Source organism: Heptranchias perlo, chromosome 12 (assembly GCF_035084215.1).
Source record: "Heptranchias perlo isolate sHepPer1 chromosome 12, sHepPer1.hap1, whole genome shotgun sequence".
Classification (NCBI taxonomy): Eukaryota; Metazoa; Chordata; class Chondrichthyes; order Hexanchiformes; family Hexanchidae; genus Heptranchias; species Heptranchias perlo.
Window position 1 is genome coordinate 40,579,774 of NC_090336.1, and position 23,552 is coordinate 40,603,325.

The 23,552-nt window shown below is 43.0% G+C and overlaps 1 protein-coding gene across 1 annotated transcript in view; it reads left to right on the forward strand.

The window, feature by feature from the left end:
- Window positions 1-20,623, forward strand: part of iftap (intraflagellar transport associated protein) — a 79,139-nt gene extending 58,516 nt beyond the window's left edge. Inside the window, exons 5-6 of the mRNA XM_067993526.1 lie at window positions 16,758-16,891; window positions 17,559-20,623. Coding sequence (XP_067849627.1) covers window positions 16,758-16,891; window positions 17,559-17,732 — 308 coding nt within the window. The 3' untranslated portion in view covers window positions 17,733-20,623. The remainder of the gene's footprint in view (window positions 1-16,757; window positions 16,892-17,558) is intronic.
- Window positions 20,624-23,552: the final 2,929 nt, after the last annotated feature.

Genomic DNA, 23,552 nt, shown 5'->3' on the forward strand with positions numbered 1-23,552 from the left:
CTTCAGCTGCTTCATCATTGATCTTCCCTCCATCATAAGGTCAGAAATGGGGCTGTTCGCTGATGATTGCCTAGTGTTCAGTTGCATCCGCAACCCCTCAGATAATGAAGCAGTCTGTGCCCGCATGCAGCAAGACCTGGACAACATCCAGGCTTGGGCTGATAAGTGGCAAGTAACGGACAAGTGGCAGGCAATGACCATCTCCAACAAGAGAGAGTCTAACCACCTCCCCTTGACATTCAACGGCATTATCATCACCGAATCCCCCACCATCAACATCCTGGGGGTCACCATTGACCAGAAACTTAACTGGACCAGCCACATAAATACTGTGGCTACGAGAGCAGGTCAGAGGCTGGGTATTCTGTGGCGAGTGACTCACCTCCTGACTCCCCAAAGCTGTACCACCATCTACAAGGCACAAGTCAGGAGTGTGATGGAATACTCTCCACTTGCCTGGATGAGTGCAGCTCCAACAACACTCAAGAAGCTCGACACCATCCAGGACAAAGCAGCCCGCTTGATTGGCACCCCATCCATCACCCTAAACATTCACTCGCTTCACCACTGGTGCACTGTGGCTGCAGTGTGCACCATCCACAGGATGCACTGCAGCAGCTCACCAAGGCTTCTTCGACAGCACTTCCCAAACCCGCGACCTCTACCACCTAGAACGACAAGTGCAGCAGGCACATGGGAACAATGCTACCTGCACGTTCCCTCCAAGTCACACACCATCCCGACTTATAAATATATCGCCGTTCCTTCATCATCGCTGGGTCAAAATCCTGAAACTCCCTTCCTAACAGCACTGTGGGAGAACCTTCACCATACGGACTGCAGCGGTTCAAGAAGGCGGCTCACCACCACCTTCTTGAGGGCAATTAGCGATGGGTAATAAATGCTGGCCTCGCTAGCAATGCCCACATCCCATGAACGAAAAAAAATACAAACAGATTAACTGGTCATTCATCTTGTTTTGCCGTACACAAATTGGCTACCATGTTAGCCAACATAATGATGTCTACACTTCGAAAGTTCATTTATAAATGATAATTCTTTCTTCAGGACATTAGGGGTGAAAATTGAGCAAGAAAATTAAACTATTTCTACATTTGAAATTGGATTATAGCTTAATTTAGTTAGAAAAAATTAAATCAATTGTGATAATGTCAAGATGGAGGAAAGTACTGAGTGGAGTGCCCATGGGCGCAGTATTGGGATCATTGCTGCTTCGAATTTACATCAGTGACTTGGATTCTGAAACTCAATGGAATTAGATCAAATTTGTAAATGATACCAAATTAGGAGGGATAATGGAACCAAAAAAGGAAGCCCCGATATTACAGAATGAGCTAAACAAAATATGTGAATGGGCTAAACAATGGCATTAGAAATTTCATTTGGACAAGTGTGAAGTACTGCACATAGAAAAAAAAATTCAAAACATATATAAAGAAGAAAAAACTTTCATTTATAATATAGCAACTTTCATGACCATAGGATGTTCAAAGCGCTTTATAGGCAATTAAGCACTTTGTAATGTGGGAAATGTGCACAGCAAGGTCCCACAAACAGCAATGAAATAAATGACCAGATCATCTCTTTTAGGTGTTCGTTGAGGGATAAAAGTTGCTATATTATAAATGCAAGTTTTTTCTTTCTATGTGCAGTACTTCACACTTGTCTAAATGAAATTTTTAATGCCATTGTTTAGCCCATTCACATATTTTGTTTAGCTCATTCTGTAAATAAACAAGGTGCAGAAAAGAGCCATGAGACCTGATCCCTTGTGTCAAGAGTCTGAGTTATGAGGAAAGAATGAGGAGACTTGGACTTATCCTCCCGGAAAGAAAGCCCCTGAGCAGTGATATTATAGAGGTATATAAGATAGTAAATGGTATGGAAAAGGTTAATCTGGAATACTACTTTAAAATAAAGTGGAATTAGGACAAGGGGACACAGGCTCAAACTGGTAAAATTTAACTTTAGCACCGGGGCTTCTTTGCGGAGGGAGTGACCAACTCTTGGAATGGATTTCTGGGTAGAGTGTTGGCGGTGAAAGCTCTGGAATCATTTAAGAAACAATTAGATGCAGCAATAGAGGGAGTGTAGGGTTGTAGTGGATGGATGAATTAAGATGGGCTGAATAGCCTTCCTCACTTGTAGGTATCTTGTGATAAAACAATTCAGAACAATTTTGAATTTTCCATTAACTGAATTTGTGGGAAAACCACTGATTTATTTTTTGTATGGAAATTGTCAATGACTGGGTCAGAAAAAGCACTGCATCGCCAGAGATTTGATAATCCAGTCAGCTATGTTCTTCATGTACATGCGTTGAGGCCAGCTTCCTGTGGATGAAAGCACTGACTGATGAACAGGGCACAGAGGGAGATTTAAGGCAGTCATGTTAATTGTTGAGGAATTCATGTCCTGCATCGTCAACTTTTTCAAAGCAGTTTTTGTGTTTTGTTTTAACTGAAACTGTAATACGAATCTAAATAAAAAACAGACCTGACTAACAATCAGATGACATGCCCATCATGTCACACCTTAGCATAAAATGCGATAAAGGCTCAAGACACTTTTTGCTTGGTTGGTTTGAAGCTTCGTGTACAATTTTGGATGGTGCTGTAAGGCACATTGAGTTGTCATGTGGCAGATAATTGCTGTGCCTTGCTGGATTGGCTGTTGGGTCACGAGTGAAAAGGAATCATGACTCATAGGCAGACTTGTTCTCTTTATGGCTGTGCAGAGGCAAAGACTTAGGGGACCGGAGAACAACTGCTTTGTTTGCCAACTCAGCCTCCTACAGTATTGGCAGGCCTCTTGTCACATAAAACATTGTCTATTATTCTAAATTTGCAAGCTTCACAGAAAGGCTTTGTATGCATATATAGAATGGTCATATGTGATGGGGGAGTGAGACTGAGGAAAGTGCATGAGGAATCATGGAATCATAGAATCATAGAAAATTTACGGCACAGAAGGAGGCCATTCGGCCCATTGTGTCTGTGCCGGCTGAGAAACAAGCCACCCAGCCTAATCCCACTTTCCCGCATTTGGTCCGTAGCCCTGCAGGTCACGGCTCTTCAGATGCATAGCCAGGTATTTTTTAAATGAGTTGAGGGTTTCTGCTTCTTCCACCCTCTTTCCTCATTTCCGCTCTAATCCTTCTACCAATCACTTTAAATCTATGCTCCCTGGTTTTTGACCCCTCCGCTAAGGGAAATAGCTCCTTCCTATCCACTCTATCTAGGTCCCTCATAATTTTGTACACCTCAATCAAATCACCCCTCAGCCTCCTCTGTTCCAAGGAAAACAACCCCAGCCTATCCAATCTGTCATAGCTAAAATTCTCAAGTCCTGGCAACATCCTCGTAAATCTCCTCTGCACCCTCTCTAGTGCAATTACATCCTTCCTGTAATGTGGTGACCAGAACTGTGCGCAGTACTCAAGCTGTGACCTAACTAGTGTTTTATACAGTTCCAGCATAACATCCCTGCTTTTATATTCTATGCCTTGGCTAATAAAGGAAGCATTCTATATGCCTTCTGAACCACCTTATCTACCCGTCCTGCTATCTTCAGGGATCTGTGGACATGCATTCCAAGGTCCCTCACTTCCTCTACACCTCTCAGTGCCCTCCCATTTATTGTGTATTCCCTTGCCTTGTTTGCGCTCCCCAAATGCATTACCTCACACTTCTCCGGATTGAACTCCATTTGCCATTTTTCTGTCGCTCTGACCAGTCCATTGATATCTTCCTGCAGTCTACAGCTTTCCTCCTCACTATCAACCACACGGTCTATCTTTGTGTCGTCCGTAAATTTCTTAATCATGCCCCCTACTTTTAAGTCCAAATCGTTATTGCATACCACAAAAAGCAAAGGACCTAGTACCGAGCCCTGTGGCACCCCACTGGAAACAGCCTTCCAGTGGCAAAAAGACCCGTTGACCATTACCTTTTGCTTCCTGCCACTGAGCCAATTTTGGATCCAATTTGCTAGATTCCCTTGGATCCCATGGGCCTTTACTTTTTTGACCAATCTGCCATGTGGAACCATGTCAAAAGCCTTGCTAAAATCCTTGTAGACTACATCAACTGCGCTACCCTCATCGATCCTCCTTGTCACTTCCTCGAAAAATTCAATCAAGTTAGTCAGACTTGACCTCCCCTTAACAAATCCGTGCTGACTGTCCTTGATCAGTCCCTGCCTTTCTAAGTGACAGTTTATCCTGTCCCTCAGAATTGATTCCAATAATTTGCCCGCCACCGAGGTTAGACTGACTGGCCTGTAATTACTCGGTCTATCCTTCACTCCCTTTTTAAACAACGGTACAACGTTAGCAGTCCTCCAATCCTCCGGCACTACACCTGTATCCAGTGAATTTTGGAAAATGATTGTTAAAGTCTCTGCCATTTCCTCCCTGGCTTCTTTTAACAGCCTGGGAAAAAATTTATCCACTTTCAAAGATGTTAATCACCTTAATACTCCTCTCTCACTATGTTTATCCCATCCAATATTTCACACTCCTCCTCCTTAACTTCAATCCCTGCACATCCCTCTCCTTTGTGAAGATAGATGAGCAAAGTATTCATTAAGAACTATACCGACATCTTCTGCCTCCACACATAGTTTACCTTTTTGGTCTCTAATAGGCCCTACTCTTTCCTTTTTTTTTTTTCGTTCATGGGATGTGGGCATCGCTGGCGAGGCCAGCATTTTTTGCCCATCCCTAATTGCCCTTGAGAAGGTGATGGTGAGCCAGCTTCTTGAACCGCTGCAGTCCGTGTGGTGAAGGTTCTCCCACAGTGCTGTTAGGAAGGGAGTTCCAGGATTTTGACCCAGCGACGATGAAGGAACGGCGATATATTTCCAAGTCGGGATGGTGTGTGACTTGGAGGGGAACATGCAGGTGGTGTTGTCCCCATGTGCCTGCTGCTCTTGTCGTTCTAGGTGGTAGAGGTTGCGGGTTTGGGAGGTGCTTTCGAAGAAGCCTTGGCAAGTTGCTGCAGTGCATCCTGTAGATGGTACACACTGCAGCCACAGTGCGCCGGTGGTGAAGGGAGTGAATGTTTAGGGTGGTGGATGGGGTGCCAATCAAGCGGGCTGCTTTGTCCTGGATGGTGTTGAGCTTCTTGAGTGTTGTTGGAGGTGCACTCATCCAGGCAAGTGGAGAGTATTCCATCACACTCCTGACTTGTGCCTTGTAGATGGTGGAAAGGCTTTGGGGAGTCAGGAGGTGAGTCACTCACCACAGAATACCCAGCCTCTGACCTGCTCTTGTAGCCACAGTATTTATATGGCTGGTCCAGTTAAGTTTCTGGTCAATGGTGACCCCCAGGATGTTGGTGGGGGATTTGGCGATGGCAATGCCATTGAATGTCAAGGGGAGGTGGTTAGACTCTCTCCTGTTGGAGATGGTCATTGCCTGGCACATGTATGGCGCGAATGTTACTTGCTACTTATCAGCCCAAGCCTGGATGTTGTCCAGGTGTTGCTGCATGCGGGCTTGGACTGCTTCATTATTTGAGGGGTTGCGAATGGAACTGAACACTGTGCAATCATCAGCGAACATCCCCATTTCTGACCTTATGATGGAGGGAAGGTCATTGATGAAGCAGCTGAAGATGGTTGGGCCTAGGACACTGCCCTGAGGAACTCCTGCAGTAATGTTCTGGAGCTGAGATGATTGGCCTCCAACAACCACTGCCATCTTCCTTTGTGCTAGGTATGACTTCAGCTACTGGAGAGTTTTCCCCCTGATTCTCATTGACTTCAATTTTACCAGAGCTCCTTGGTGCCACTCTCTGTCAAATGCTGCCTTGATGTCAAGGGCAGTTACTCTCACCTCACCACTGGAATTCAGCTCTTTTGTCCATGTTTGGACCAAGGCTGTAATGAGGTCTGGAGCCGAGTGGTCCTGGTGGAACCCAAACTGAGCATTGGTGAGCAGGTTATTTGTGAGTAAGTGCTGCTTGATCGCACTGTCGACGACACCTTCCATCACTTTGCTGATGATTGAGAGTCGACTGATTGGCCGGATTGGATTTGTTCTGCTTTTTGTGGACAGGACATACCTGGGCAATTTTCCACATTGTCGGGTAGATGCCAGTGTTGTAGCTGTACTGGAACAACTTGGCTAGAGGCGCGGCTTGTTCTGGAACACAAGTCTGCAGCACTGCAGCCGGGATGTTGAGTAAGAAAATCTAATAGTCTACGTATAGTATATAAGATGTATGAAACTCCTGTACCACAAGAGTCTCCAACTTTTCTGCGCTAATTGATTTTTGCATTGAAGATTTGAGTTTTTTTCAGCATGCAGCTTTGGAGATGAGGCCAATCACTGAAAAATGTTTCCCAAAGCTCTGCTGTTCAATTACAGCTAAGCATCTCATTACAAAAATCCAATGTAGACCACAAAGCCAACATCAGACATAAATTTATTGGTCATCGGAAATTTTCCAAATAAGTTTACTTTTTTTTAAACTATGAGTAATGAAATGTCAAAATTTGAGCCTGGGGTTCTTGCCTGCTATGTGAAGACACAAGGATTTACTTAACACCACACTATAACCAAGATCATGTTGTAGAAGAGTGTAATACCAGGGGGAGGGAAAAAATGTGTACTATTTCTATATGTATTTTCTAAGAAATTAATTTTCTGAATGGTTTGGTGCAGAAAATTTTAAGGAATTCTGCTGATGGCTTCATGGCTAAATGCACCGTCTGATCCATAGAAACCGGGACGATCCCAGATTTGATCCCGATTCTGTGCTGAATTAGCTGATCTCAATTGGGCCAGCAGCTGAGGCACCTGTGTTGGCCTCAAGACCAATAGGGAGACTAGGCAGGGGGGTGGGAAATCAGCCAGTGTTGCCCCTTCTGATTATTATTCAACCACCCTTGCTGGAGAATGCATGTCAGGACAGGTTTGGGCTCTGATGTGATGCTTTGCATGGTCAAAAGCCTGTCAATGTGCACAAAGTTTAGTCACTGTTGTTTTGTAGGTACAGCCAGGTCCAACAAACAGTAAATGAGATAAATGACCAGATAGTCTGTTATCATTGGAGTTGGTTGAGGAATAAATGTTGGCCAGGACACTGGGACAGCTCCCTCGCTGTTCTTCGAATAGTGCTATGGGATCTTTAATGTCCACCTGAAAGGACAGACAGGGCACCCCCTCAATATTGCATCACTGAGCAGGTGTTAGACTTTAGAGATCTGATGACTAGAGCAAATTAGGGCCGAGTTTGCTTGAGGATCCCCACTGTTTTGCATTTATCTTGTTAATTGTTTGTTCAGGTAGCGCCACCTTCTCAGGGCAGCTAGGGATGGGCAATTAATGCAGCCTTGCTTGCAACACCCACATCCCAAAAATAAATATTAAAAAAGAAAGAATTCAAGGAATTGAATGCTTGTAACTGTTGGAGTAAAAGTGAGTGGGCAACATCATGAATAATCTTCCTCAAACAGAGTTGTGATCTCAGTGCTGAAGATAACATACAACCAGTTTGTCTGCTGTCCAATTTATATATTTTCTTGCAGCGATCTGGCTGCCACTTGTCTTGTAGATGGGAAGTTAACTGTTCTGTGAAGGATAGTATGATCAGCAAAGAGATCAATATTTCTTTGGATTGCACATTCCATATCATTGATGATGATGAGAAACAAACTTTCCTGAAGAGGTTCTGTATAGATGCTGCAATAAGAAGATGAACGCCCATTTATCATCATCTGATGTTTGTACCCTTTGCATTAGTTATATAAACAGTTATCCACTTCCAGCATGTCATGAGAGGCCAACTTCTCAATAAGGCCAGGATGTCATAAACTCTTGAAAACTACAGAAATATTCAGGGCTACTATTTTAACTTAATACCAACTATCATACTTGGTCTGAATTCACTCTAAATAATGAGGAAAGAATCCTCTCATTATTTCTGTTTATTCAGATTTGCTCAGACTTTATTTAATTTGCTCAGTTTACATTGTAACTTTAATGCAATGAGCTTGATTTTCAATTGGCGGCGGGATGGCATGCGCGGCAAATCCGGATAATAAAATCTTACCGTTCCCCACGTGATCCCGAGTTAATTGGTGGCCCTTAACGTGGCTTCCGGGTTTTCTGTCTGAAAGCTGTGCAGTGGGCGGATTGTGCACCCGCATGTCAGGCTGTCAGCTGGAGCGTCTGTATTTAAAGGGCCATTGCTCCAATGGCTTTTGCTGGAGTGAAGACCAAAACGAAACAATGGAGCAGTAGAGGGGCAAGGCTGCTCCAAGATTTAATGATGCCTCACTTCAGCTGCTAATGGCCAGGGTGAGGAGGAGGAGGGAACTGTTTTACCTGGCCGATACGAGGAAGTGCCCTGCTTCTGCCACCAAGAAGGCCTGGCTCGAGGTAGCAGAGGAGGTCACCAGCAGCAGCAACATCTGCCGCACTTGGGTCGAGTGCAGGAAGGTTTTCAATGACGTAACTAGGTCAGCACAAGTGAGTACACTTACTGATTCTCCTGTATTCCGTGTTCCACGTCACCACCCCCCCCCCACCCCAACTCATTCTGAACTCCATCACGTCATTCCTCACACCCACTTAAGGCTCATCCTCAACTCACCTGCACTTCCTGAGCACTTCCTCATTTGTGACTCCACCACCACCACTCAGCCCAATCCTCATCCAATGTGATGTCTCTGTCTCATACTCACCTTCTGATGCACCTCTTTCACGGTCAGCCTCACCCAAACCAATGTATTCATCGGCTGGCCACTTCACCATCACTCACTCACACGCCTGTACTTTCTCCCCTTCTAGGCTAAGAGGGCACAAAATGCACGCGAGACGTTGAGGACTGGAGGGGGACCACAACAAATAGTGGTCCTCACAGACACGGAGGAGGAGGCCCTGCAGATCAGCCACACTCTCGAGTGCCTGTCTGTCGGGGACGCCAAGACTGGCACCCCACAAACATCTGGTGATGCAACTTTAACATTCATCACACACAACATGAATTGATGTTAACAATGATTGGCTTGTTGAACACCTCAGTATGCTCATCGCAACATGATATATCTGTGATGATGTTTAATATTGCCTTCTGTTCTCTTACAGGCTATTCAACAACCGCAGTGACGGCAGAGGGCGATTCCTCAGAGGAGCTCCAGGCCTCTGATTCACCACACACAAGTGAGCACGAGCAGACACTGGTGGCAGGGGCAGCTGTGGAGAGTGCGCATCGATGGGCACACTCCTCTCCATGCTCTGCTCAGCTGGACACAGATGCTGAACCCTGGGGGCCATCATTTAAAAGGAGAATGATTGAGGGACAGCAGCACATTTGCGAGGTACTAGAACAGGTGCCATGCACAATCTCCACAGTAGCTCAGAAGATGGAGGAATCCAACTCCTGTATGAGTGGAATGGTGGCACAGGTACGGGAGAGAATCTGTGATACTGTCACAGGGATGTGCGCAACTGTCTGAGACAGTATTGCGGGTAAGTGCAGGAATGTCTGCGATGGAGAGAAGGCTAGCTTCCGTTGAGCTTCAAGCAAATGAGTCCTTTCAGGCCGTGACAATGGCCGTTCGGACTCACTGTGAACAACATTCAGCTGCCTTAAACAGGCTGACAGATACTTTAGAAGTGGCCTTCCAAGGCATCACACATGTCCTCCAAACTGTTGTCCAGCAGGGTGGGAGGAGTGATGTGGGCCTGGCCCAGGAGAGGGATGATGGCGAAAGGGGACATGGAAGTGGGGAGGCCACTCAAAGCACTCCCAAATCTCACCCTCTCAACCAGTACCCCAATGCTGCCTCCTCTCCAGATGGCCGAGTCAGCCCCTGCACAGGTGTAGGTGGAGCAGACTTTGGAGGGGCCCTCACAGGCTCCAAAACCCAGAGGGCGTAGGCTGAAAGCATCTAAACAGTCAGGGCATGAACATGAGCAACCTGCCACTACCTCTGCTGTAGCCAGAGGGGATGCACCACGTAGAAGTAGGAAGAGAAAGGCTAAGGTTTTGTAATCACGAAGGGTATGCACAAGGGTATCTGACAGACTGTCATGTTTTTCATTTATACTTGTTTTTTGTTAAAGTCACATTAAATGTTATCATTCTCACCACCACTGCCACATCTTGCCCATTCTTGACTGGCTTTTGTGATAACGCCCTTTTATGTGCTTCACCATGAATGGCGACACTTGATGCCACCTAGTGGGTCACTTTACAATGTGTGTATGTGTAGTTGCAGGACTGTTTTGTGCAGAGAGGGGGGTGGGCTGGTGTTAGTGCTGGTCTTTCCAGGTGGTGTGAGGACTGGAGACTTCTCACTTTCTAATCTTACAAGAACCGTTCACAAATGAGTGACTCCCTGGCCTCAGGAGCAGCCAGGTGAGCTGCTGCTCTGCCCATGGGCTCCTCCTCCTCCTCCTCCTCCTCTTCCTCCTCATGGAGGATGGCAGATGTGGATGGTGGATGAGGGGATGGGGCCTCCTCAACCGGTACCCCTCTCTGTTGTGCCATGTTGTGCAGGACACAACACACTACTATAATGTGACCCACTCTCGCTGGTGCATATTGAAGAGCTCCCCCAGAATGACTGAGGCACCTAAATCCCATCTTGAGCAGCCCTATTGCATGTTGAATTATAGACCTGGTGACGATGTGGCTGTCATTGTATCAACGCTGTTGCTCGCTGATGGGGTTCCTCAGAGGTGTTATGAGCCACTTGTGCAGGGAGTATCCCTTGTCCCTGAGGAGCCTGCCCTTATGGGTGTTCGGTGCGTGGAAGAGGCCCGGGATGTTGGATTCCCTCAGAATGAAGGGATCGTGGCAGCTGCCAGTGAATTTGGCGCATATGTGGTCACAAACGAGCTGAGTGTTGATGGAGTCATACCCCTTTCTGTTGATGAATAGTCCTAGCTTGTGTGGAGGTGCTCTGATTGCTATATGGGTGCATTTGATTGCACCCTGTACCCATGGAAAGCCAGCCACAGAGTGGAATCCCATTGTCCTCTCCGTCTGGCTGAGGTTATCCATGGGGAAGTTGACGTATTGCGAGGCCCTGCAAAACAAGCTGTCAGTGACCGCCTTATGCACTTTGTGCAGATGACTGAGAGACCCTGGTGATGTCCCCGGTGGCACCCTGGAATGATCTGGAGGCGAAGAAGTTGAGGGCAGTGGTGACTTTAACAGTGACGGGTAATGAGATGCTGCTTGGCCCAGCTGTGTGCAGCTTGGCATGAAGGAGGCTGCAGATGTCTGCAACCACTTGGCGACTCACTCTGAGCCCCCGTATGCACTGCTCCTCAGAGAGGTCCAGGAAGCTGAGCCTCGATCTGTAGACCCTCTGACGTGGGTAGTGCCTCCTGTGATGTCACTCCCTCTGTTGGTGCCCCCGTGCTCTTGTGCAGGCCCCTGTGGCGCAACACTGTTGTGGAGCTCCAAGTGGCGGAAGTGCACGCTGTGCCTGGCGAGGATGGTGATGTTGCTCGACCTTGGATGTAGTGGTGAATGCAGCCATCGCGCCGTCCCGATTCTGATGGTGTCCGTTTGTGGGGGTCCGAAAAGTTGGTAAATATGAGTAAACTGAAGAATTCTGAGTGGAAACCAATAATTTTCAGTCTAAGCACAATGAACTCCCAGCCAAAAGTTTGTCTGACAGAACTGAGTGCCCTGCTGCAATAACTAACCTTTTATCCCCATCTGTCAAACAGGCATTTAAATGTCCAAATGGCTGCTGGCTGAAACACGTCTCCTACAACATGGGGTGTTTCCCGCAGCACAGGAAACACGCTGAGGCTGAATGAAAATCGCTCCCCTGCCTCAATCACCATGAAATTAACAACTTCAACTACGTTAATAAGTGCTTTAAATATCAGCCCGCCGGCTTTAATTGCCGGCGGGACTTCTGCATTCCAGAAATGCGCGCGCACACAGATGTGTCTGTGTGAGACGCGGAAGTTGGCGGGTTCCTTACCTGCTCGGGATTTTCCCAGCCACCCTGCCCCCCCCAAGCACCCGCACTTTGATTTGAAAATCGAGCCCGATATGTCCTTTGTTCATATTAAATTGAAATCCAGAGCCATTGTGTGAATGATACTAGAAGGGAGATTTCCGGTAATAATTTCACTTGTAATTCATGACAGTTGTTGCTTAATGTTGATGGGCTCTCTCATCATCAGTTTGATTCTCTAGAGGTGATGTGTAATGTCAGAAATCATTGTTGTAGATCACAAAAGACCTTCCCGCCCCCTTTTCCCCTTCCAAAAAACTTTTTTTTAAGAAGTCCTCATAATTTATTAACTTAACTATATCATATCTTTGGGCATCCAGTCGCCCTGAGTACATTATGCTGAGCTCCTGTTGATAATTAATGATTTCAGCTGAGAATATAATTAGTGGCTTAATTAGGATTATAATCCATTATTACAGTAGTGTAGCTCCAAGGCAGTTGTGTGACGCATGATTGGTTATGAGTTGCCCTGTGGTTCATGTGGTATTATCTGCTGACAGCAAGTACTGGTAAGATAAGAACATAAGAAATAGGAGCAGGAGTAGGCCATACAGCCACTTGAGCCTGCTCCGCCATTCAATAAGATCATGGCTGATGATCTACTTCAACTCCACTTTCCCACCCCATTCCCATTTCCCTTGATTCCCTTAGATATGGCGATCCTTTTTCTAAATGGAATTTGTGATTAAACATTATTATTGTGGAATATGAACATCATTGGGGATTATGTTCATTTTCCATATTCTACTTGTAAGAAGATTAGTGTCATCTCTCTGTTGAACTCTAGCTGCAATATTCAAAGATGTACAGTATTTTTATATAATGACCATGAGCTCAAAAGCTACTTCGGATCAAAACGGACTTATGCGTTTGGTGTCAGGAAGTGTTTTGAGTTTTGTGACTACACTACAAAAGTACTTTGTTGGCTGTAAAGTGCTTTGAGACGTCCTGAGGTAGTGAAAGACGCTATATAGATGCAAATTTTTTCTTTATTTCTTGCTTTCTTTAGTGAGTGCATGCAAAGCACACATTCTGTTTTGAATAATCTTAGGCTAAGTCCCTACGTTGACTCTGTTGCATAATTGTGTAGCTGTGTTAATGAATTGCCTGCATTTTTTTAAACTGCTGTCTTCTGTAAGTTTCCTGTTAAAATGAGCAAAGCCATAGTCAGTAGTTGATTGGCTATATGACCCAATTTACGACAGTATAGTTAAGCTTCGTAACCTCCGTGGATTAATTTAATGTCATTAATCTTTTCTGTGCATTCATAGCACAATCTAATAATTCATACAACATGCATACATCAAATATTATAGCATCACTTAAGGCAAATAGCAACAAAATACTTCACCATAACTATCTTCCCCCTCCTGAAATGGACTGGTTCACAGTAGTATTGAAGAGTAGGTGAGGAATATTTTTTGTCAGGAGAATATGAAGCTCTGATGTTTTAATTTTACTTTATTCTTTCCCCACATTCATTCAACATTTTTTCCTTCCATATGTTCAATGGCTCTTACCTCCATCACCTGGTAGCATGGGTAAATGAGCCACTCATGTCTCCAAACATAACTTGTGGCAACTGGTGGGGAGTATACTTGCGCATACTGCCTTTGCTGTGTTTTCATTTGTGCCAACTTGTGGCTTGACTGGCAACTAATAATACTTAAACCAGTCCTGCCTGATCCATAATAAAACCAGATAGCCCTGATATTTTAACTTATCTCTTCCACCTCCCAACTCATAGACATTCAGTGCAGCACCACGTCATTGAGAAAACAGCAACAAAACTGGTATGCTGTCTGATTATTAACAATTTTGGTGCCTATTTCTTCTCCCTTATTCAGTTGTTTTCCAGGAACATTCATCATCATCACTGCAATGCAAGCTAACACAAACTGCAGGCATTAGTGTGGGACACTGATATCAACATCCTGCAGTCCATTTCTGTTTTAGCCCCCTTTTTTTTAAACTAGGTAGTTAATGTCACAAGGTCCATAGAGATAATACCAAATGAAAGCTAGTCATGTCACCATGTTAAAGTGAGATATTTTTTTTTTACAAATAGCTTCTGTTTCTCTTCCCATAGCCTTCCCCATCTAAAAAAAAATTGAATTTGGGAGGAATGCACCCTTGGCTAGATGACATTATCTGTGAAATGTTCCCATTAATTTCAAATTATAACACAACATCCAAACAGGGAGCTATTCTCCGCTCCTTTTAATATTGCTTTTGCACTGTATTAGTACAAGATTTGCATTAGAACCATGAAAAAGGAAATTCAGTGTATTACTTTAAAATTGCACTTTTTCCTCCATTTAGCAGTTCCTATAAAGCTGAAGGGAACTGTTTTTGTTGTTTTTGATGATACTTTCAGGGGTTGGGAGGGAGAATGAAGAAGAAAAGTTTATCCTGAAGGATTGCGTGGCAATATATTTTAATATTTTTATTCCAGCTTTTTTTTCCATATCATGCTTAATGTAATTTTACAGCAGTTCTCTTGCTTCACACACTGATGAACTATGCCTGGTCTAACGAACCTAATTGAATTTTTTGAGGAAGTAACTAAAGTAGTAGACAGAGGACTGTCTATGGATGTAGTTTATATGGACTTCCAGATGGCATTCGATAAGATTCCACATAAGAGACTGTTAGCTAAAATTAAAGCTCATGGAATTGAAGGCAAATTATTGACCTGGGTTAGGAGAGTGGTTAGGTGGTCGAAGACAGGCGGTAGGCATAATGGCTGGAGCCGGGACGGGGGCGGGGATGTCAAATCGTGGATGTAAGGGCGTCTTTTTTTTTGCGGTCGGACAGGCTGGCCTGATTGACAGGACGGGAGCAGAGCAAGAAAGAGGACATGAAAAGGTAAGTCTTCAGGTAAGTCTTAGATTGTATGGATGGGGGGGAGGGGGCATAGGGGGGCACAGGGGCACTGAGGAGTATGGTGGTCATTGGGGGGGGAGTCAGTCTTTGGGAGGGGGGTGGGGGGTGGTCAGTCAGCGGAGGTCAGTCACCGAGGGAGTCAGTCATGAGGGGGTGGTATCGGGGGTCATGGGGGGGGCGATCGGGTATCAGTCACTGGGGGGTTAGTCACCAAGGGGTCGGGGGGGGTTGCGTCGGGATCAGGGGCCATTGGTGGGGGGGGGTCCATGATCTTTGGCGGGGATGTCCTTGATCATTGGGGGGAGGGGTCCACGATCGTTGGAGGGGGCACTGCAGGGCTTGTTGGAGGCACTCCTGCTCCTCCGGGCCCACAAGCTGTGCCAGAAAGGCACTTAACTGCAGTTTCGGGCCTTCTCGCCTCCTCTCATGCAGCATGAAAGAGAAGGCCCGGTAATCCCGGCCTCCAGAGGCTAAAATCACAAAATGGAGGCCCGCAGTCTCCTTCAAAGGTTTTAGTGACCAACCCGCCCCTCATTCCGCAGGTAAGTGTGAGATCATCCATTTTGGACCAAGAATAGGTGGATCTGAGGCTTTCTTAGATAGTGAAAAGCTAGGAACAATGGAGATTCAAAGAAATTTAGAGATCCATGAACGCAGATCACTAAAATGTTGTAGTATAGCAAAGTATTCTAGTGTCAACTTTGGCTCAGAGGTAGCACTCTCGCTTCTGAGTCAGGAGGTCATGGGCTTAAGCCCACACTCCAGAGACGTGAGCACGCAATCTAGACTGACACTTCGGTACAGTAGTGAGGGAGTGTTGCACTGTTGGAGGTGCTATCTTTAGGATAGGAGATTACGTCCTCTTAGGTGAACCTATAAGATCCCATTATTTGAGGAAGAGCAGGGGAGTTCTCCTGGTGTCCTCAACCAACACCGCTAAAACAGAAAATCTGTTCATTTATCTCATTGCTGTTTGTGGGATTTTGCTGTGCGCAAAGTGGCTGCTGTGTTTCCTTACATTACAGCGCTTCCAAAATAATTAATTGACCGTGAAGCGCTTTGGGATGTCTTGGGGTTGTGAAAGATGCTATATGTATGCAAGTTTGTTTTCTTACCAATATTGTTCTGTAGCTGGCTGTGAGTGTGCCCTAAGGTAACTTGCCTACATATTTTTCCTCAATCCTTGTGAGAATATGCCACTCTCTTGCTGACAGCATGACTAATATTCTGAACTTGCCTTGTGAGGAATTGCAAGGGTGAGCAGAGTCCTCCTACCCCAGTACACAGTGTGTTGGAGGTTTGCAGCATGCTATGGCATGCACACCTTGCCACCCTGAAATAGCTTTCAACAAATTTCAGTTACTGAATATAAGTAGGATTGAAGGAATATGTTGAATAAAGAGAGGTCTGGTAGTTCAGCGACTAAACCTAAAACTGAAGTGCTGGTTATTTTTGTGGTGTGAGGGTACAGCATTAATCATCAATTGGTCAATTCCAGTTTTTAAAAAAAAATTGTTCTCGGGATGTGGGCGATGCTGGCAAGGCCACATTTATTGCCCTCGGAAGGTGGTGGTGGGCCTTCTCCTTGAACCCCTGCAGTCCTTTGGTAATAGTGCTTCCAAAATGGTGTTAGGTGAGAATTCATAGGCTTCTTTTAATAGGTAATCATTTATGTTGATAGTAATTGTCTTTCACAAGATAGAAGTTTGACTCCTATAGTGTACAGTGATTTTCCATTGGATTTATTTAGATGTTCTCATTTCTATATTATGTTAGCCAAATTTTGGCCCTGCTTAAATATTTATAAACATTTCCAGCTTGTGTTATTATCTGTCACTGTTCATTGAATCCAGGGCTAGAGGTACTCCCAGGTGAAATAGAAGAGGAGACCCCAGCAGATTATTCTCATTATGTATGTAAGCACACATCACTTGACTTCAAAGTGAATCCAGATGTTCAAGAGTTTAATAATAAAACACATGACCAGGTATGTCAATTATTTAAGACCTTTGAAAAATATTTTAAAGGCTTTACACTGCTGTAGAATAGCTTGTTTCTTTGCTGCATTGTTATTACCCACAGACCATATTTTATGTGGTCTACTGATTTACTCTGACTGAGTGCTAAACTTGGATACTACTCAAATCCAAACTGCATTTGCTTCTACCTGCCTGAACACTTCAAATTCAAAATACTTTGTAGATAAACTGTATCCTGCACTCTGTACGGATGTAATACTTATCATCTTTTGAATTAAGGTACATTCCAAATATCATATTTCCTGCCTTCTCCCTAACAGTTTGTAGTTTTCTAAAGGAATGTAGGTGTTTTTGTTTGCGTTCTTATATCTTATCTGATATAAGAGTTTTTAAGAGGCAAAAATATATTCTCTAGACATTAGTTTGATTCTTAGGAAGTTCCAGTGATCAATGTAAATATGGGGGTGCACAGTGGTTTTATACTGCTTGTGATTTCTAAAAATGGTATTTTTGCTCCCGGTAAGCTCAGCACTGTTTTATGTTGACTCAGGGGTATCCAAATTTTGACAGCTTGGCATATGATAACATAAAATCCTGTGATATGTGGCATTACAAGATCATGTTCCCCTGAATAAGCTGTCAGCATAAAATGTGCTTTTCTTTATTTTTCATCAGGTATTGACAGATGAAGTCCAGCCTTTCACAATGGATGAAGATTTTGACTATGACTGTGTCTATCTCAAGCCCAAATACACTGAAGCTGAACTTAAAACCATTTCTGCCTTGTCAAAACAGCAGAAAGAAAGTGGAGAATTTAATGCAGCAGAGCTAAAAGATTCTGACTCATAATGCAGTTGCCATTTCATGGTGCAGTCTACTTTTGGTTGAAGCAAAATCTGGGAGCGAAATTTTCAATCCCAAAAAGAACATTTATGGGTTGAAATCATGCTATGCAATATTAACAAATGCATTAATGTGTTCTTATGAAATTTGTTTCATGTTTTATTAATGGCATTAACTCTTATTTTAAATCATTAAAATAGACAGAAGGATTTCATATTAACGTATGATGCATTTTTATTAGTCTCTGTGCTACAGAGCACAAGTTCATCCTATTAGACATGTATTGGTATTTACAATACAAAAATGTGCATAAATTTCTTTCCTTCTTCCCACTTCTACTCAGAAACTGATTTTGTTTTTATAAAAAAAAAGAAACATAGGAGTAAGTTGCATGGAAAAGAAATAGCACTACTTTCTCATTGATGGGTACATCAAATCAGCAGTTTGAGATATTTATAAATTAAATGTAAACATTCATTTAACCTTTCAGCGTAAGAGGTAAAGCTCAATGGCAGGTACCTAGATGGTTCACAAAGATAAAAAGCTGACATTCCTGTTCCCAGTTATATAGGTTTGTTTTTATTTCTGTTGTTGGTCACCTTTTGTGGTAACAGCAACTTTCTGCGAATATGCTGGATGTTTTTGTGTTACCCCATTTTCTTGATGCTTCACTGATGTTAACTAAAGAATATTAATGCCTTGTGATCTCATTATACAGTTTCATGGAGACATAATCGCCCGATTACAGAGAAATTATCTGTCTAGTATATGTAGCGTACAGGGTGAAATTTCTCCTGTCAGTAATTTTAACAAAAAAGTCAATATAAGTTTTTTTTTTAAAAAAAGGAACTCTCCCATGGAGAATAATTGATACCCAAGAAGTATTCTCACCCAGAAGTTCAGATAATGACATAAAACGTAAACACAGTTTATAATTGCTCTTTGAACCCTGAGATAAAATTGTAACTTTCAAATCATTCCCATATATCTGTGCTTTTTAAAAAAAGTACTATACAGTGGAGATTAATGAGGCAACTTTATTTCTTTCTCTTAGCTTTGTGCTTTTGTTGCTGATGGCAAATGTCATGCTAGTCACCAGCCAATGTGCTTTGTTACCATTGAAGTATGATGACATCCTCGCTGAAGTACTAGTGACTGTGATTTAATTAGCTCTATGAAATGATAAGCCACATTTGGTTTCTTGGAAGTGGCACAATGTATATTTGAAACTGATGTAGAATGTTTATGGAACTTTGCCTGGAACGTGAGTAATATTAGTATGGTTTATTTTACATTATCCTGTACATTGCAGAATATTGTGCTTCCTTAGAACAGTGGTGTTCAGCAGATTGCTTATGTACTGCATGAAGCTGAGCCTTTTTTATTGCTCACCATTGCTTTAGCTGTAAATCCTTGATTATCCCTAATCGGAGCCATGTTTCATTGCAGTTACTCCAATGTGCTCACCCACATTACCCAACCGTAAGAGCAAAATAGGAAACAATGTGCTCTGCTCATTTTTACTCACCAGCAGCAGCTTGGTGAGCAGAGGACCAGAGCAGAGAAAATAAGGCTTTATTTTCAGTTGCTTATCAAACATAAAAAAGCATTCAAGAATGGCAACATTTTCAGCAATTAAAATGTAGGACAGTAAGCACTGCTTAAGAAATCCACATAGCACTTGGCAGTGTTTAACTCAGAGCAAATAACATTTCTCAAAGATATGAGTAGCTGGATGAGAATTTATTTCAGCAGTTCCTGAACAAATTGAAGATGCATGATTTTTATTCTAGAGCTTTAGATGAGCCAAATAACATAACCTACATCTTAAATTGTTGTATTTATTTGCTTGTGGTAGGACAGCAATGGAAGGAATCCTCACGCTGATACAGAAAAAAGTTTTTGGTGTTTCTTGCCAAGTGCTGAAGAAGTTTCTGGTAGCTCAGAATATTTGCTTGCAAAGGTATAAATGGAACACCTCACAACTAACTGGAAGGCCTAAGCTTATCAATGCTTTATCCATCAATAGGCATTTTATAGCATATTTGTCTCCCTCCCCTCAATTTGTGAGAGAAGCCATGAATATCCTCAGCTTTCTAATGCTGTGTGTTTTTTGACCTTGTTTTTTTAAAAAGGATACTACAGACCATTTTACCATATGAATCTGTGGTTTCAAGTGCCATGAAATGGATTCAGGCATGATTGGTTCAGTGAAAAAAATTGATAGTTATTTAGGGAAATGCTACTTGTTCCAAGAGAGATGGACAGTTCATTAATCTAGAAGCAGACCTGAGTCATCAGTCTCATTTTGCAAAATTCCTGGAATTGATTTGTGAAAACTTTTGACAGATTTGCAGGTTTCAAATGCTGCTGCCTGTCATTGACTTTCTCATTGATCTGTTGCAGATTGGCTCAGATCTCATGGGTCATGCAATGATCAAAGGACTACAATTTTGGAGATGGTGCAGAGAATGTAGAAAGGAAAAATATTTTAAATCATATGATTCATTGGCATCTGCTTAGGATTTGGCTTCCAAAAATAAACAGTCTCACTCGTATAAATCTGCAAGCAAAGTTATTTGTGCTTGCCTCTGTGAGGCTGTGTTTCCAGTGATGAAAGTGGTAAAGCCAAAGTTGCATTACCTTCTAACAAACCAGCATCAGAGAAGTGATGTGGCCATTTATGTCTGATTTCAAAAAGCTAGCTTCAAATGTCAAGGACTCCATTATCCATCATGAATTGCATGTATATTTCTACAACAGCTGTTTACTATTCAAGGGCTGTGATTGTTGAAGTTCTGATCTTGCTTTCCTTCTGTCATCAATTTTATCATTTTCACATAAGTAACTGAGAAATTCTCAGACATTAAATCAAACACTTCAGTGTCATTTATGTAAAACTGCAAGAGCCTTTTGTGGATTTGTTGGATTGTTTTAGAACTCAATACAGATTCCTTCAACATCTCCCTGAAGTCTTAAGATACTGCATGCAGTATTGACGATTTGGTAGCTTAGGCAGGCAATAGAATTTCCTAGTGATTAACTGCAAATTACTAATGAATTTGATGTTATGAGGGCATAGTGGTAATCCTGCAGTATTGCTGCTATCACGTCAATGACACTGAGTAGTCTGACAGCTTGCATTTACACTGACAGCCAAAGCTGACACAAAAATGGACTAAAAACAGGAAGGGGGAATGGGGGTGGCGGTGCTGCAACAGCAGTTATGATATGCTTGCATGCAGAGGGATGTTTATGATCAGAAAATTGGAGTGTTACAAGATGATCTTGACCAAATATGCTAGGAAAGGGGTAATACAGTTACAAATCATACATCTATATTCAATTTTATCTTCTCTTAGCAATGTGTGAGCAACATCAGTATATGTGTTGTATTGAAGTTTCAGCTTTAGTGTCTAAATTTATGAGTAAACTATTTTCCTGTTATCTTTATTTTATCTGACTATAGCTCACTTTCATGAACAACTGCTACATTGGACAGGGTAAATGACGGCATATATTTTGATTGCAATGCACTATTGTACATTGATTGCAAGCAAAGTACCAGCTAGAAAGGAATTTACAGTTAAAAGCAGTGGGACTATGTCATTTGTACCATTGGTAGTTTGTATCACTAAAATTTGCAGTATTTCTTTAAACCAGTGCACAATATGTAAGGTAATTGCAGATGGTTGAAGTTTGCATTTGAAACGAAGAAACCTCAAGCCAAAGAGAAGACCACATGTGTTTCAGTTATGCGCACCACAAAGATTTGTGTGTGAGATTATGGGCTTTCCCACTCCATACCTCTTAGATGTGGGTTAAAATGACAGTTGCCACAGGTGGGCGAGGGTATAGTACATGTGGTAAGAATTACCTCAAGTTGAGGGAACTCTAATGCAATTGGATCATTTCTAGGCCATTATAAGAAGTTACATTCAACAATCTGTCAGGTGCTTAATCTTTCGAGGGTTTAAGTGCAGTATTGTCATCTTTTCACAAAGTTATCTGTGGAGTTAAACAAAACTATCTAAAATATTAACACAAGCCCATGTCATCAGTAAAAATTTGAGTATATGTGAATCCAACAGTGTGATAAAACTGTGTTACTAGCTGAACTGACCACACTCTGGTGATATGCAGATGAAACATCTGTTACAACATTAAGGTACAATACAGTAACTGGTTTCACTTTATTTGGGACAGGAGTAATAATCAATTCTCATTCAGTTATATAAAATTCTATTCACTGGTAATTAATAAACCAATTCACCGTTAAAGCTTTAAGGAATCAAGTAGTATTTTTATATCCGAATGAAAATAATGTGTCTTATTTGGATGATGTTGCATAGTAAAGAAAAATGTTATTTGATTCCATAAGTATGTTAAACTTTAGCATTAAAAAGACATGGTGCCACACCAGGTTATACGTTCTTTCACTTGTAGACTTTAACCTAGAACTATTTCAGGTTGGCACATGTACGGTGAAGCAGGGATTTATTAAATTTACATCTTCAGGCCTTTTGTAGGCCCACATTGGAACCCACACTTGCTCTCAGCAGGTGTAGGACATGCTGGATGGAAGAGGCTAGCAATGGGTGGAATTCCTGGGGTATCATGGGACTATTCCCAGACATGCCCTAAAATGCTGCCAGGACATAGTGGTGTGAAGATGTGAGGCTGACTATGTGTCATTCCCCCACCCCCCCCATCCCGTATTGGAATTTTACAGGTAAGTTCAACAGCACGAAAACCTCGCAGATCCAGGTTCGTCCCAAATTTGAGCCATCACAACTTCTCCTGAATTCTGCTGTACCCTAGGACCACAACTTCTTGGCTAGATTTAAGTTCACTCATACTAATGGGATGAAAGTCTCTCTATGCACATTGCAGTGATCCCAAGTGTAACAAGTTTGGGTAATCTCAACCAGGTTTTAATAGGTATGAGTCCAGAGCACAAAACTATAATTTGGCACTAATGTATACTAAATTTGGAGTCTCACTCAGATAGGGCGTAAGGATGGTTGGTGTAAAAAATGGAAATGTCATTTTATGTATTCAGATGTTCTCAGATGCCATAATTTGTTAAATGTCATCAGGTGACAAGAGGTAGCTCGCCAGTTCCACAAGGATGAAGCTGGGCCGGCTGCAGCCCTTGGGTAGGTCCTGGCAGCTATAGGCAGTGACCGGGAAGGGCATGATCCCGGGGGGGGGGGGGTGGTGGGGGGGGAAGGTGGGTGGGGAGGAGAAGGGAGGGATGTGATCGGGGACAGGGGGCACGATTGGGAGGGAGGGGACCTAGCGGGTGCCAACAACGGTCCCAAATTTGCACTGCACCCTTTTTGAGGGCAATATATCCTTCCTGAGGTATGGTACCAAAAACAGAACGCCAGTACTCTGAGCAAGGCGAATGCGGAAGCTAGGGGGATGATAAGTGAGGATGAGGGGACCCTGTCTTTGTTGTGACAGGAGTCAGTCTGTACTTGATAGCAACAGGTCAATTTCCCAGAAGATTCAAATATTAGAGAATGACTTCATAATGACTTTTTTGTGAATTAATTAATTTTTAGTTTTTAGGTAATATATAGAAGGAACAGAACTGAATGCATGATTGCATTAGCCAGTTCCCATTATACAGTATTTTGGTATACATTAGGCCAATGACACTTTTCTTTAAGTGTGCATGTCTTTATCTGCCACTCGGTATGCTGATGATTTAACAAGCCAGATTTTCTTTACATGGTAAGGCCAAGATTTGCAATTATGGATGCAAATGTGTTCAGAACGGAGAAGTGTTTTGAAAGGACCCTAAGTGGTTTACGGTTA